We start from the raw sequence: 16,782 nt of genomic DNA, 5'->3' as shown, positions 1-16,782 counted from the left end.
GCTAGATGGCATCATTTCTTTTTCTTCTCTGTTATTTTGCTTCTATTGTTTCAGGAACAGTCCTCCCTAAGATACTGGCAATAAAAATTATTTTTTGTTCTCTGAGCTGCTGTAACAGACCGAAATACTCCTCATATCCTCTAAAGAAGCACGAGTGTGAGCAATCTAATTTCCAAATGCTGAAGGATTGTGGAACACATGAGACTTTATTCTACTAACCTTGAGGAAGTTTGAGAAATTAATATTCTCTACTGCTGAATTCACATGATTCCGTGGATCTTTTTTTCCAGTGATTTCATCTCCCCTCTTCCTCCTTGTACAGCATCTTAACTAGTGTCAGGGCACCCTGTGCACCCCATATAGCCAGCAAACATCCAAAACCCTCCCATCCTTCCTTCCAAGCGGCTTTAGCTTCACCCCTTCCTCTCTATTTCAATTGCCGAACCTAATGCAGAGCTAAGTCACTCCAAGTTTTTCCAAATATGATTCGTTTCCTTCAATCTATCCTTCACAGGGAGATGTAGTTACTGTTCTCAAAATGCTGCTTCGTCATGTTGTCATGCTACTAAAGACCTATAGTTACTTTCTAATAGCATTTAAATAAAAACTAAGGCCTCCCCTTAAATTCTATCAATTCTCCTTTGCCTATTCAATCTGATCTTTTCCACTGTCTAGCATAAGGTAAGAAAAAGAAATTCAGATGGCAAACAAACATAGGGAAGTAGATACAAAGATAGTGGAGTTCTGTAGCACCTTAACAAGACCCTTCTACCCTACTTCTGTTCACCCCTCACCTCCCAAATGGAGCTGTACCTCCTCTTCCAAGTCTTTTCTGACTACCTCAGCCCCAAGGGTTCTCATTCTTAGACAGATTTCCCTAGCACTTGGTGTCTGTCTTCTGTCTTACTTTCCATAAGGAACACAGGTTAGTAAATATTGACCGCACCTCTCTTTTGTCCCGTTTCCCTCTGTGAGAAGGTCGAGTTCTTGAGGGCAGAGGCTCTTGCTTTTTTGCCCTCTCATGGCACCCACTATGATTTCTGCCCAGTGGTTAGCATCTAGAGTTGGATAGATACAATTAAAAGATTGATAGAGAGCACATGTTAAAAAATAATAATGTCATTTGCAGCAACATGGATGGACCTAGAGATTGTCATACTGAGTGAAGTAAGTCAGACAGAGAAAGACAAATATCGTATGATATCGCTTATATGTGAAATCTAAAAAAAATGGTGCAAATGAACTTATTTACAAAAATAGAAACAGTCACGGATGTAGCAAACAAACTTACGGTTACCAAGGGGGAAGGGGAAGAAGGGATAAATTGGGAGATTGGGATTGACGTGTACACACGACTATATATACAATCTAGTAAGGACCCACTGTACAGCACAGGGAACTCTACTCAGTACTCTGTAATGACCTGTATGGGAAAAGAATCTAAAAAGGAGTGGATATATGTATGTATACAACTAATCTTACCATATGGTCCATCAAACATTCTCCTAGACTGAAAAATCATGTCCACAGAAACACCTGCACTTGAATGTTTATAGCAATTTTATTCATAATCTCCAAAAACTGATAACAACCAAGATGTCTTTCAATAGGTGAATGGATAAACCAACTGTGGTACATCCATCTAATAGAGTATTATTCAGTGGTAAAAAGCAATCAGCTATCAAGCCATAAAAAGACATACAGTAAATACTAATTGCTAAGTGTAAGAAGACAGTTTGAAAAGCTACAGACTATATGATTCTAACTTTATGACAATTAGAAAAGGCAAGACTAGGGACAGTAAAGAGATAAGTGGTTGTCAGGACTTGAGAAGTTTGGAGGACAGGGATGAGTAAAGGAAGTACAAGAGAAACTATTCTTTATGATACAGTAGCGGTGATTGACGTGAGTTTGTCAAAACTGTACAATGCAAAGAATTAAACAATGTAAATTATGGATTTCAGTTAATAACGTGTCAATATTTGTTCATTAATTGTAACAAATGTATTATATTAATGCAGGATGTTAATAATAGGAGAAATCGCAGAGACAGGGGGAGAGTACACCGACCTCTCTGTGTTGTTTAATATTTTCGTAAATTGAAAACTGTGCTACAAAACTAAGGCTGTTTCTTATTTTTAAATATATAAGTGATGTAAGAAGAAAAATGTATATGTGACTTTGGAAGCAGCCAATAACATGTTGACTTACTCTAAAAATCACAAAACATTCTTTTACTTATTGCAAACATTTGTGCATTTGAATAAATCACTAAATTCAACTTACTTATGCCAAGGTGACTTATTAACAGCCAGTTCCCATAATACTGCACAGATTCTTTTTTTTTTATTATTATTTTTATTATTTTTATTAGTTTCTGCTTTATAACAAAGTGAATCAGTCATACATATACATCTGTTCCCCCATCCCTTCCCTCCTGCGTCTCCCTCCCTCCCACCCTCCCCATCCCACCCCTCCAGGCGGTCACAAGGCACCGAGCTGATCTCCCTGTGCTCTGCGGCTGCTTCCCACTATCTATCTACCTTACGTTTGGTACTATATATATGTCCATGCCCCTCTTTCGCTTTGTCACAGCTTACCCTTCCCCCTCCCCGTATCCTCAAGTCCATTCTCAAGTAGGTCTGTGTTTTTATTCCTGTTTTACCCCTAGGTTCTTCATGATATTTTTTTTTCTTAAATTCCATATATATGTGTTAGCATACGGTATTTGTCTTTCTCTTTCTGAGTTACTTCACTCTGTATGACAGACTCTAGGTCTATCCACCTCATTACAAATAGTTCAGTTTCGTTTCTTTTTATGGCTGAGTAATATTCCATTGTATATATGTGCCACATCTTCTTTATCCATTCATCTGATGATGGACACTTAGGTTGTTTCCATCTCCGGGCTATTGTGAATAGAGCTGCAATGAGCATTTTGGTACATGTCTCTTTTTTTTTTTTTTTTTTTGCGGTACGTGGGCCTCGCGCTGCTGCGGCCTCTCCCGTCGCACAGCACAGGCTCCAGACGCGCAGGCTCAACGGCCATGGCCCACGGGCCCAGCCGCTCTGCGGCATGCGGGATCCTCCCGGACCGGGGCACGAACCCGCGTCCCCTGCATCGGCAGGCGGGCCCCCAACCACTGCGCCACCAGGGAAGCCCTCTCTTTTTGAATTATGGTTTTCTCAGGGTATATGCCTAGTAGTGGGATTGCTGGGTCATATGGTAGTTCTATTTTTAGTTTTTTAAGGAACCTCCATACTGTTCTCCATAGTGGCTGTACCAATTCACATTCCCACCAGCAGTTGCCTAGTAGTGGGATTGCTGGGTCATATGGTAGTTCTATTTTTAGTTTTTTAAGGAACCTCCATACTGTTCTCCATAGTGGCTGTACCAATTCACATTCCCACCAGCAGTGCAAGAGTGTTCCCTTTTCTCCACACCCTCTCCAGCATTTATTGTTCCTAGATTTCTTGATGATGGCCATTCTGACTGGTGTGAGATGATATCTCATTGTAGTTTTGATTTGCATTTCTCTAATGATTAATGATGTTGAGCATTCTTTCATGTGTTTGTTGGCAGTCTGTATATCTTCTTTGGAGAAATGCCTATTTAAGTCTTCTGTCCATTTTTGGATTGGGTTGTTTGTTTTTTTGCTATTGAGCTGCATGAGCTGCTTATAAATTGTGGAGATTAATCCTTTGTCAGTTGCTTCATTTGCAAATATTTTCTCCCATTCTGAGGGTTGTCTTTTGGTCTTGTTTATGGTTTCCTTTGCTGTGCAAAAGCTTTGAAGTTTCATTAGGTCCCATTTGTTTATCTTTGTTTTTATTTCCATTCCTCTAGGAGGTGGGTCCAAAAGGATCTTGCTGTGATTTATGTCATAGAGTGTTCTGCCTATGTTTTCCTCTAAGAGTTTGATAGTTTCTGGCCTTCCATTTAGGTCTTTAATCCATTTTGAGCTTATTTTTGTGTATGGTGTTAGGGAATGATCTAATCTCATACTTTTACATGTCCCTGTCCAGTTTTCCCAGCACCACTTATTGAAGAGGCTGTCCTTTCTCCACTGTACATTCCTGCCTCCTTTATCAAAGATAAGTTGACCATATGTGCGTGGGTTGATCTCTGGGCTTTCTATCCTGTTGCATTGATCTATCTTTCTGTTTCTGTGCCAGTACCACACTGTCTTGTTTACTGTAGCTTTGTAGTATAGTCTGAAGTCAGGGAGCCTGATTCCTCCAGCTCCGTTTTTCATTCTCAAGATTGCTTTGGCTATTCGGGGTCTTTTTTTTTTCCAACCAAATTTTGAAATTTTTTGTTCTAGTTCTGTGAAAAATGCCAGTGGTAGTTTGATAGGGATTGCATTGAATCTGTAGATTGCTTTGGGTAGTAGAGTCATTTTCACAATATTGATTCTTCCAATCCAGAAGCATGGTATATCTCTCCATCTATTTGTATCATCTTTAATTTCTTTCATCAGTGTCTTATAATTTTCTGCATACAGGTCTTTTGTCTCCTTAGGTAGGTTTATTCCTAGATATTTTATTCTTTTTGTTGCAATGGTAAATGGGAGTGTTTTCCTGATTTCATTTTCAGATGTTTCATCATTAATGTACAGGAATGCCAGAGATTTCTGTGCATTAATTTTGTATCCTGCTACTTTACCAAATTCATTGATTAGCTCTAGTAGTTTTCTGGTAGCATCTTTAGGATTCTCTATGTACAGTATCATGTCATCTGCAAACAGTGACAGTTTTACTTCTTCTTTTCCGATTTGGATTCCTTTTATTTCCTTTTCTTCTCTGATTGCTGTGGCTCAAACTTCCAAAACTAGGTTGAATAAGAGTGGTGAGAGTGGGCAACCTTGTCTTGTTCTTGATCTTAGTGGAAATGGTTTCAGTTTTCCACCATTGAGGACAATGTTGGCTGTGGGTTTGTCATATATGGCCTTTATTAGGTTGAGGAAAGTTCCCTCTATGCCTACTTTCTGCAGGGTTTTTATCATAAATGGGTGTTGAATTTTGTCAAAAGCTTTCTCTGCATCTATTGAGATGATCATATGGTTTTTCTCCTTCAGTTTGTTAATATGGTGTATCACATTGATTGATTTGCGTATATTGAGTAATCCTTGCATTCCTGGAATAAACCCCACTTGATCATGGTGTATGATCCTTTTAATGTGCTGTTGGATTCTGTTTCCTAGTATGTTGTTGAGGATTTTTGCATGTATGTTCATCAGTGATATTGGCCTGTAGTTTTCTTTCTTTGTGACATCCTTGCCTGGTTTTGGTATCAAGGTGATGGTGACCTCGTAGAATGAGTTTGGGAGTGTTCCTTCCTCTGAAATTGTTTGGAAGAGTTTGAGAAGGATGGGTGTTAGCTCTTCTCTAAATGTTTGATCGAATTTGCCTGTGAAGCCATCTGGTCCTGGGCTTTTGTTTGTTGGAAGATTTTTAATCCCAGTTTCAATTTCAGGGCTTGTGATTGGTCTATTCATATTTTCTATTTCTTCCTGATTCAGTCTTGGCAGGTTGTACATTTCTAAGAATTTGTCCATTTCTTCCAGGTTGTCCATTTTATTGGCATGAGTTGCTTGTAGTAATCTCTCATGATCTTTTGTATTTCTGCAGCGTCAGTTGTTACTTCTCCTTTTTCATTTCTAATTCTATTGATTTGAGTCTTCTCCCTTTGTTTCTTGATGAGTCTGGCTAATGGTTTGTCAATTCCTTAAGTTGATCTTTATGCACAGAATTAGTTATTGTGAACATTACTACTCTTTCCAGAGATTTTCTAATAACTTGGGCCAGAACTGGTTACCGAGGAGCAAGGACCTAATTCCATGCCTCCACACCCTCCCACTGCACCGCACCACACGTCTTACCTCACAAGCTCTAACCTAAATCACAGAGGCACGCGTTTGGTGGACTAACCATGACCTCCCCTGGCGGCCTCAGGGGAGTGCTCACGTCCACTGACACCTCACTTTAGTGCCTCAGCTCGTAGCGGCAGAACTGGGGTGGGGGAGGTTTGTGATCTGGAGCTCAGCGCATGCTCGGCAACATGTTTCTCATTTCCTTAGCATTCATGGCTTGCTCTCAGGAATCTGTCGAAAAGGAATAAAAACCAGCTGAGAGTCCACATTACCAGATTATGAACTTTTCCCATAGGTTTGAATTGCTTACTTACCTATTATAAATTAACCACAGCTTCATTTGACCACCAGGTCTTAAGTCTGTTGACAGTTTTCAGCATGACCGAATGGCTCATTTTTCTTGCTTTCAGAAATTGGCTTGGTTCTCTTTAGAGTTGGTGTAAACATGCCATGTAATAAATGATTTCCACTTAATGGTACAACAGAATTATTGCTTTCTTAGATGTATGTGTCGTAAAAGTCAATCTACACATTTATATAATTTCTTTCCTCAAAATCTTATACTTAATTTGATATTTCTAAAAATTGCACATGTAAGTCATGTGTATAACATGCTAAAGTACTTTAACCGTGATCTTAAAACTGATTAAAAAATATTTAATAAAAAATCAGAATATTGGGCTTCCCTGGTGGCGCAGTGGTTGAGAGTCCACCTGCCGATGCAGGGGACGCGGGTTCGTGCCCCGGTCCGGGGAGATCCTACATGCCGCGGAGTGGCTGGGCCCGTGAGCCATGGCTGCTGAGCCTACGCATCCGGAGCCCGTGCTCCACAACTGGAGAGGCCACAGCAGTGAGACGCCCACGTACCGCAAAAAAATAAAAAATAAAAAAAAAACTCAGAATATTTTAGTATTGCAAGAGTTCTGCAGCTCTTAATAGTTTGTAAATCCACTATCTCATTTGTAATTAACATTCTCAATTCTCTTACTCTATGCCTTTTTATAAGGGAATAGTTAAGACAACTTTCTTTGTTGAAAAGGGTATAAGGTATGACAAAGCCCTGAGATATTTCAGGAAGTTGTATTTATTGAGAAACTGACCAAGAACCCACATTTTTCCCTGTTACTGTAAGAAGTCTCCAGAGGAAGATTTTCAAAGACTGTCAGTTCAGTTCTTCTCACTGGAAGAAGTCTGGCTCTTTTGATCCCTAACTGAATTTACATAGATCATCTACCTTTGACCTTTCAGAGGTACTTAAGAACATTGCTTTTGTTCTGGACCATATGATGTATTTTAAAATTTAAAGTTGAAACATAACATATAGTGCTTCTTTGCAAATATGAGTCCAAATAAGAACAGAAATCAGTCACTGTAGAAAAACATGTAGCCCAACAGAAATCTTGACTGGGCAAGGAAGCTTCACCTACTTCACCTAGGGACGAACCCGCGTCCCCTGCATCGGCAGGCGGACTCTCAACCACTGCGCCACCAGGGAAGCCCTGAAAGGAATTTTTTATCCAAAGTTTATAATGAGTGTCTACAAATCAGTGAGAAAATTATAAATGCCCAGTTTAAAACTGGGCAAAAGATAAAAACAAGTTATTCACAGAGCAAACTGTATAAATAATAAATCAACACATAAAAAAATGTTCAACCTCACTAGAAATCAGGGAAAAGCCAATTTAAACATGAGATAGTATTTTTAACTTCAAATTGTGGGGGTAAACCGAAAGACGGAGTGTTGAGGAAGGATTTGGGAACCAGTTCTTTACATATAGTACTGATAAGGTTGTAAATTTCAGGGAAATTTGTGAAGGAACATTTCAAAAGTTTATACATCCAGCAGTTCTACTTCTATAAATCTTTCCTAGAGATATGTGTACCTGTGTGCAAATTTATATTTACAAAAAAATATTTTCTGCTGCATTGTTGGCAATGACAAAAAATTAGAAGGAACCCAAATTCCCATCAATATGAGTGGTTAAATGACAGTAGAGCCATACTCTAGAATGCTCAGCTTCCAGTAACCAGAATAAGCTCGACCAATGTGCACTGATGTGAAAAATTTCCAAGATACATCTTAACCCCCTTGGTAGTATTCTTTTTTTTTTTTTAATTTAATTAATTTATTTTTGGCTGTGTTGGGTCTTCGTTTCTGTGCGTGGCTTTCTCTAGTTGCGGCGAGCGTGGGCCTCTCTTCATCACGGTGCGCGGGCCTCTCACGGTCGCGGCCTCTCTTGTTGTGGAACACAAGCTCCAGATGCGCAGGCTCAGTAGTTGTGGCTCACGGGCCCAGTTGCTCCACGGCATGTGGGATCTTCCCAGACCAGGGCTCGAACCCGTGTCCCCTGCATTGGCAGGCGGATCCTCAACCACTGCGCCACCAGGGAAGCCCCGGTAGTATTCTTCATATCTTAAAATGTGCATACCTATGACACATAAATTCCATGTCTAATTTTCTGTCCTACAAACCTACGAAAAGCTACAGACTTCTGATCAACATCCCCCAAACTATTGTCAATTGTAAGAAGTATGTCCAAAAGAAAAAAAAAAGAATCAGAAATCTGTTCAAAACCAGCAGATTTTAAAGAACTAATTATCCCCTCACCCACGTCTGTTTTGCTAGAGCAACACTGGAAGACTGCAACTAGGAAAGAGAGCAAGCCTAACTCCCACCTCAAATCTTGTCTCTCAACTACAGGGTATGATGAAGTCATTTAAAAAATATATTTAAAGGAGACTGAACCCTTAGGTGAAAGACCCCAAGAAGTTATTTCCCTAAAATAGACAGTAAATAAGGAATTTGGAATGAGTTGCAGTGGAAAGATGTGAAATGTCTTTCTTTGGGTCTTCTTAAAATGATAACATTCCCACATATGTCTGCAGTGTTTTAAATATTTTACATTTATGTAGTAAACATTGAAAGACAGAAAGACAGAGGTTATTTCCAACTAGATGTTATCCTTTCCCCCCAATGGAACTATGCTTTCCTTTCTAGACACATGAGCTCTCCTTTTTCGAGTCTGAGATTGGAAGTTCTCATGGTTGAATTGTTAACACATTTATCTTTATTTGGGTTGAGTTTGATCCAGCTACTCTGAAGACTATGGTTTCTTCACTAAAAATTGCTTCAGTTGTAGATTTATCACCTGGTTGGCAAACACTGGCTAACTTCAGGCACAAGAACATTACTCTGAACCTGGGTGTGGTTAGTGAGATAGAAACCAACATTATTTTTTCCTTCATGATATGAAATATACTCTATCTTTACTCCCAGGGTTTTGTCCAAAAAACTCATAAAACATAAATTGACTCTGCCATTCAGACTCCCATGTTCTCCTCCAATGGACACAGCAAAGTCTAAGTTCAATTACACCAAGACTGATGCCAAATTTCAAAAAACGAGAGCACCCTCCATTTCTGCTAGTGCCAGGTGTGTTGTTCCAGGTGCACAGAAGTATCTTAACAAGTCTTAGTAAATCTCATTCTACAATAAATAATTACTCGACAAGTTCTCTCTGGACCAGGGTATACTAAGCCAGTGTCTGCTTTGTATTGCAGGTGAAGAAGTTTGTGGTCTTTCATGGAGCTTCCGTTTACCAACCTGGAAATGGCATTCATTTTATTGGCTTTTGTTATCTTTTCCCTCTTTACTCTGGCTTCCATCTACACTGACCCGGATGAGAGGAATGAAGGTAAACAGAGAGAGCTCTTCATAAGAGTCCCCGTTTCCTTTCCCCACCCAATCATCTTTCTCTATGGTTTGATTTGGTTTAGTTTCTATTCTGTATGTGAGAATGAGTTTGTTTTGGGGTGTGCTGTGTGTGTGTGTGTGTGTGTGTATGAGAGAAAGGAGACAGAGAGACAGAGAAGGAGAGTTTTATTAAATAGCCTGAAATATCTACTGTGGCATTTTACCATTATTTATTAAGAGAGGTTTGGAAGTGGAAACGATTATTCACATGACTTTTAATCCCAGAATTTTGCAGGTCTTATGCTCTGAATTTTATATATATATATATATATATGTATATGTATATATATAATTTTTCTTTCACCATCCTCCCATCACTGCCCCTCATCCCTGTCCCCCATCAGAAACTTAAAATGTGCAAAAAGCACAATATCTTTCAAAGTCATTAAAGGTAATTTTCACAGGCTAAATGCAAGTTCACAAGAAACAAATTCCATTATTGTATACATATATGGTGTGTGGAGGTGTGCATTTTTGTTCAACTATAAATAAGAAGGAAAAGAATTAAAGGTTTTTTCCTAATGAGCTCTTGTCAAAGCCCAAACTTTCAAAAAAAATGTAGAAGCGTTTAAAAAACTCAACACCACATGTTTGCTTATTGCCAATCATAACAATTATTAGCAATAATATGTAATTTAAATGGCAGTTCTTGGTATTTCACTGTAGTTCAGGTCCTACCAAATTTCACACAAAATTAATGGTGACTGACCATTTTTGAGGGCAAAAATTATATATATATATATATATATATATATATATATATATATATATATATATATATGGCATATGCTAAGGAAATAATATATGTTTGTAGAGAATAAGATAAAATCATAAAAGGAAAACTGCGCTTCCTAAAATTGTGATACCTCTCCATCAATTTCTGGCTGTGAAAGAAGTGCTCTCTGTAAAAGACAATAGTATTCTCCATCTTATAAACATAGTACATTTACAGAAGTAGAAAACAAGAAGCCACAGTAAACAGACATTCCAATTCGTGCTGACATGAAGATTGGGAAGCATAACTGGAGTCCGTAAAGTCTTTTTCATGCTCCATATTGTTTTAGTTTAAAATGGGTTTGGCTGAAAGAAAGAGTAAGAGCAAAATTGCAGTTACTTTAACTAGATGATAATGTCTTTCTCTCACACATAAAGGAAGCCTGGGGGTAGGAAGTTCCCTCCTGACACGACTCCCTGGTGTCCTGGACCCAGGCCACACTGTCTTGGTTCCCTCCCATCTTCTATGGCAGCTCCCATGTCCGGCACTGACCCAGCTGGCCCATCTTCCACTATCATCTATGCATGCCTGTCAGCAAGAAGAAGCAAGAGGGCACACCTCTGTCTTTTAAGAGCGCTCCCAGAACCTACACTCACCACTTCCCTTTGGCCAGAATTTAGTCCACGGACATACCCAAAGGAAAGCTGGGAAATGTAATAGTTATTCTGAGAGGCGTGTGCGGAGCAAAAACTTTGGGTTTTGTTCCTAAAGGAAGAGTGGTACAACCAGCAGTGTCTGCCAGACACGTAGACTCCTAACCATGCATTCACTACGGGGCTGGTAGTCATGAAATCGGGGAATATTTGAGCTAGAAGGAATGTTAAGAGAGCATCTGATTTACTGATGCTTAACCAGAACTGAATATCAGAAAGGCACCTCATACTTGGGGCCCATCACAAACCCAGCAAATACGCATTTCTGGGTGTCCCACCTGGCCACGTGTCTTTAAACAAGACCCCCTCCCCCCCCGCCCCCATTTTTCTAGCTTTCTTCTCTGGTTAAGAAGCATTGACCAACTGTTCATATTTCAGATGTGACCACAGAGACCAACAAATGTTTAGTGAGCTTCTCAGGTGCTCAGTTAATTAGCAGAAGAGCCAAAACTAGAGCACAGACTCCCCGTTGCAAGTTCCTGCCCCCTCTCTGCACTCCCATGACTCCCCAGTTATGATCCATGGACACAGAGAGCCAGAAGACTGGGCCAGTCATAGAAATTTACCTTTCCTTTACACTTCTGTATTCCGTTTTTCATAAGTTCCTTTTTCTTCTGCTCTATTCCTCCTATATCTGAGGTCTACTTTCCAAGCTAAAGCAATTCCTCCATTTGAATACTGTTCACTGACAGAACTAGACCCAGCTGCCCAAGAATTCTCATCGAAGAACACCCTTGCTTCCCTTCGTGACCACCAGGTCGGTGCCAAGCACAATTTTGCATGAAAGTACAAAATGTATACACTTTCCTAAATGTGGTAAGACCCAGGAGTAAAACCTACCTTCATTAAAATTGCAGGGCTATTTTAATCTCCTTTCTGGCACAAGCAGAGAATTGCAGGGGCCACAAAAATAAACTTAAGAGAGGCAGATTTAATTTCACATGTTTATTTAAAATCTAATAGACTCAGCTATGGGTAATGAAGAATCTAAATCTGAATGGGACTCAGCTCCTATGTCAGGGAGCTGATTGTCTCGTGGAGGCTTCAGTTGTATAACCAGAGCAGACCCAGTGAATTGGCTACCAGAGTTTTCAACTAAGGAAGTGGGGGCCAGAACGGAAGCTCTTTCTTTGGGGTATTGCGGTGGGCTTCACGGAAGAGTTGGCCACCCTGATGCAGGTGATATTGACAGAGTAGGGTGGGTGGGGTGCATTCCAACTAAGAAAACAGCTTAAGGAAAATTACCTGACCGAAAACAATTAAATGTATAAGAGGAAAAATCAGCTATAGTTTGGAATGTACCTTAAGTCCAACAAGGAATTGAACAGAACTGATCATTGGCCAGAATCTTCTCAAGTCCTTGAGAGGTCAGAAGACGAACAAAGCATTTTAACAGGGAGTCTCTTAAACGTAAGAGATGGGTGCCTCTGACCTCAGCCTCCCACGTGAGAGCAAAGGCTCTCAAGCTCTAACTTGCACATAAGTCACCTAGAGATTTTATGAAAAAGTAGACTACTGTTCAGTAGGTCTGGGTAGGAGCTGAGATTCTGCATTTCTAAGAAGCTTCCAGGTGACGACCATGGTCTAGAAGACGAGCCCAGCCACAGATGTGACACTTGCAGGCCCCAGGGGGCCAAGCTCATCTGTGTGCAGCAGGGGAGGCGGGAGCTTGGCTACGTGGCTGGGCGTCCACGTTCCGTCCCGTAAGCAAGGCCCTACAGGACACGGGGCAGACCCAGAGCTGGAGGGCAGGGCCTCAGCCTCCAGCACAGCGCAGTCTTGCCTCAGGTCCTAACGTGTCAGGAGTGGGTGGATTAAGGTTTAAGAAAATAGTTTATATGTTTAGAAGAGTTGAGAGTCATTCTTATTTTTTTAGGGAAGAAATTGTATTTAATTAGGTTAATTAATCATTTTTAGTTGAAGTATAGTTGATTTACAATGTTGTGTTAGTTTTAGGTGTACAGCACAGTGATTCATATATATATATTCTTCTTCAGATTCTTTTCCATTATAGGTTATTACAAAATATTGAGTATAGTTCCCTGTGCCATAGAGTAGGTCCTTATTGGTTATGAGAGTCACTCTTTAAAGATCAGAATATTGGAGTGTGCAGTGAAGCGGAGGCAGAGCGGCTCCGCGAGCTCCTCTCTCTCCACTTTCCCATAGAGAACCCCTGACTGGCCGCTGAGGGCGAGCCACACACACGCCCTCGCGCCCGGCGAACCCGCGAGGTCAGTATCATAGGACACAGGCTTTGCTGCAGTTCATCTTCCTCCCTGTGTACTTTCCGTTTGCCTTCCTGGAATTCTGCTGCATCACAGAAGCTGGAAGTTCTGATGTTCCATTGAAATCACGATGGAAAGTCTTGACTTGACCGGTCAGAGTAATGAAAGGCGGTAATAGAAATAAAGAGTATTCCGCAGAAGGAGAAGGAGCTGGAAAAGGACCAAAACGAAAGTGCCTTCAGTGGCATCCATTGCTAGCAAAGCAACTTCTTGACTTTTCAGAAGAGGAAGAAGAGGAAGACGAAGAGGAGGATATTGATAAGGTTCAACTTCTTGGGGCCGCTGGTCTAGAGCAAGATGGTGAAACTGAAGATGATGAATCACCAGAACAGCGAGCCCGGAGACCAATGAATGCATTTCTCTTATTTTGCAAACGTCATCGCTCTCTTGTACGTCAGGAACACCCCAGGCTTGATAACCGAGGTGCTACCAAGATACTAGCTGATTGGTGGGCTGTTCTCGATCCAAAGGAAAAGCAGAAATACACAGACATGGCCAAGGAGTATAAACATGCATTTATGAAAGCAAATCCTGGCTACAAATGGTGTGCTACCACAAACAAGCCTGTGAAATCCCCAACATCCACTGTCAATCCACGGGAGAAACTATGGGCCTTCCCATCTGACTCTTCAAGAGCCTTGCCAAGCCCCAAGAAAACAAAGCCTGAAGAAATGCCTCAGCTTAACTTTGGGATGGCTGATCCTACTCAAATGGGAGGCCTGAGCATGCTGCTTTTAGCTGCAGAACATGTTCTTGGGACACCAGAGATATCCTCTGGCACTTGCAGGCCTGATGTTTCAGAATCCTCTGAATTGCGTCAGAAGTCACCATTATTTCAGTTTGCCGAGATATCTTCAGGTACCTCCCACCCTGATGTTCCGTCAAAACAATGTCAAGCATCAGCCTTGTTTCAGTTTGCAGAGATTTGTTTGAAGACTTCACAGTTGGGCGGTGCTGAACCTGTAAAACGCTGTGGACAGTCTGCCCTCTTTCAACTGGCAGAGATGTGCCTGGCATCAGAGGGGGTGAAAATGGAAGAATCAAAGCTAATAAAAGCCAAAGAATCAGATGGCGGAAGAATTCAAGAATTGGAGAAGGGCAAGGAAGAAAGAGAAATGAAAATGGAGAAAATCGATGAAGCCAGGTTCCAGAAAGAAGCAGAATTTGAAACATCAGCTAAGGAAAATGTAAGAGATTCTAAGGAATTAAGTAATTTTGAGGAGCTGCGAATGGATGATATAATGGGTATAAAAATGGAAGCTCCTAAAGCAATTAAAAAGGAAGAATTAGAGGAAGATCAAAAATGTAGTCACTTCCCTGATTTTTCTTACTCTGGCAGTAGCAAGATAATAATAAGCGATGTTCCCAGTAGAAAGGATCCCATGTGCCATCCTCATGGCATTAGGATCATCGAGGATCCCACAGCATTAAGCAAACCAGACAAGCTAAAAAAGAAAAAGAAGAAAAACAAAATGGATCGACATGGAAATGATAAATCCACACCCAAGCAGACTTGCCAAAAGAGGCAGTCCTCGGAATCTGATATCGAGAGTGTCATGTACACCATTGAAGCTGTTGCAAAGGGAGACTGGGGCATCGAGAAGCTTGGAGATACCCCTCGCAAGAAGGTCCATACATCCTCGAGTGGCAAGGGAAGCATTTTGGATGCCAAGCCACCAAAGAAGAAAGTGAAATCAAGAGAGAAGAAAATGTCAAAGGAGAAATCCTCAGACACCAGCCAAGAGTCAAGACCTCAAGATTTTATCAGTATTTCTGCCAGCAAGAACATTTCTGGTGAGGTACCAGAGGGTATAAAAGCAGAACCTTTGACCCCTACGGAGGCTGCATTACCACCCAGTCTATCGGGACAGGCCAAGCCTGAGGACAGTGAGTGTCACAGAAAAATAGAGACTTGTGGCTCCCGGAAATCTGAGAGGTCTTGCAAAGGTGCTCTTTATAAAACCCTGGTGTCTGAGGGTATGCTCACGTCTCTGCGAGCTAATGTTGGCAGAGGGAAACGAAGGTCAGGAAAAGGAAAGTCCTCTGATCATGAAGAGTGTTGGCATGAAGAAAGCTGGACATTTCACCAGAGTGGGACCAGTGGAAGCAAGAAGTTCAAGAAGACAAAGGCAAAGGAAGACTCTCTCCTTGGCTCAGCAAAGCTGTGTGAAGAATGTGAAAAGAAATTCCACAGCCTCCCTCAGTATAGTCCTGTTACATTTGACGAGAAATGTGTACCTGTCCCAAGAAAAAAGAAGAAGACTGGACATATGTCCTCAGAACCGACCCAAACCAGCAAAGGTCCTTTCCAGTCTCAGAAAAAGAACTTATTCCACAAAATTGTCAGCAAATACAAGCACAAAAAGGAGAAGCGTAATGGTCCGGAAAAAGGAAGTGGGGATAAATGGTCAAACAAGCAACTCTTCTTGGCTGCCATTCACCCTACAGAAGCCATATTTTCAGAAGACAGAAACACCACAGAGCCTGCTTATAAGGTTAAAAATGCCCCATCCATTCCCAACACTCCAGAGCCAACAACAGTGCAAGAACCCTTGGTGGGCAGTCAAAAGAGAAAAGCAAGGAAAACCAAGATCACACACCTTGTCAGGACAGCAGATGGCCGGGTATCACCAGCAGGAGGTACTTTGGATGACAAACCAAAGGAACAACTGCAGAGGAGTCTCGTTAAGGTGACCGAGACAGGCTGCAATGACGAATGCTCACACAACCAAGAGGCCACGGAGACGCGGAGCAGCACCCCGGAGATGCCCGCCGTGTCTGCGTTCTTCAGCCTCGCTGCGCTGGCCGGAGTGGCTGCCGTGGAAAATGCATAGAAGTCAGAGATCCACTCCGCTCACCCATGACGGACAGCCAAAAGAAATGCCCCAGACTCCTGTACTTATTTCTTGCGCTGACCAGTGAAGCGCCCTTTAATTGTAAAACATTGTGCTTTACCTACTACCCTAGCCTTGTCTTTATTGAGAGATGCTAGTGAGTCCATGTGGTGGAAACTAGAGACAGCAAACAAGTGCTTGTTGCCCTACACGGCCCAGATTCACTTGAAGCAGAAGTTGGCACCCTGGGCCAGTTTGTTCTTTCAGAACCCAGAGTCTTTGAGGGTGATGTTGTCTGTCTGATAATGAGCAGAAATGGGATGATCCTAGAGCTTTGCTTTCTATTGAAGGCTTTTGATGGTAATAGGTGGTAACTTGGTAAAAGGCTGCCTTTACTGTAGCTCATCCAGCATCTCTTTTACCAACCAGAGAGTGTGAAACTAGTTTCATATATTACCTAGTTATTCTTTCCAAACACAAACAAAAAACAAAAAAACAAAAACTGACACACTGCACTAGCTATTATTAGATATTCTTAGTCTTTTTTGTACATGGAGGTTTATGTTCTAAGATGGTTTATATAATAGGTTATACCTACATTTATATTG

At 41.2% G+C, this 16,782-nt stretch overlaps 1 protein-coding gene across 1 annotated transcript; it reads left to right on the top strand.

The window, feature by feature from the left end:
• Window positions 1–13,441: 13,441 nt before the first annotated feature.
• Window positions 13,442–16,262, top strand: LOC307064077 (HMG box transcription factor BBX-like; the record flags this gene model as incomplete). Its single annotated transcript, XM_079720560.1, is given in 2 exon segments — window positions 13,442–16,167; window positions 16,169–16,262. Coding segments are annotated over 2 exon segments (2,820 nt in total).
• Between the last annotated feature and the right edge of the window lie 520 nt (window positions 16,263–16,782).

This window comes from Hyperoodon ampullatus (genome assembly GCF_949752795.1).
Source record: "Hyperoodon ampullatus genome assembly, chromosome: 1".
Classification (NCBI taxonomy): Eukaryota; Metazoa; Chordata; class Mammalia; order Artiodactyla; family Ziphiidae; genus Hyperoodon; species Hyperoodon ampullatus.
The sequence above is the reverse complement of the archived record's forward strand: the minus strand, read 5'-3'. Positions and strand labels throughout refer to the sequence as shown.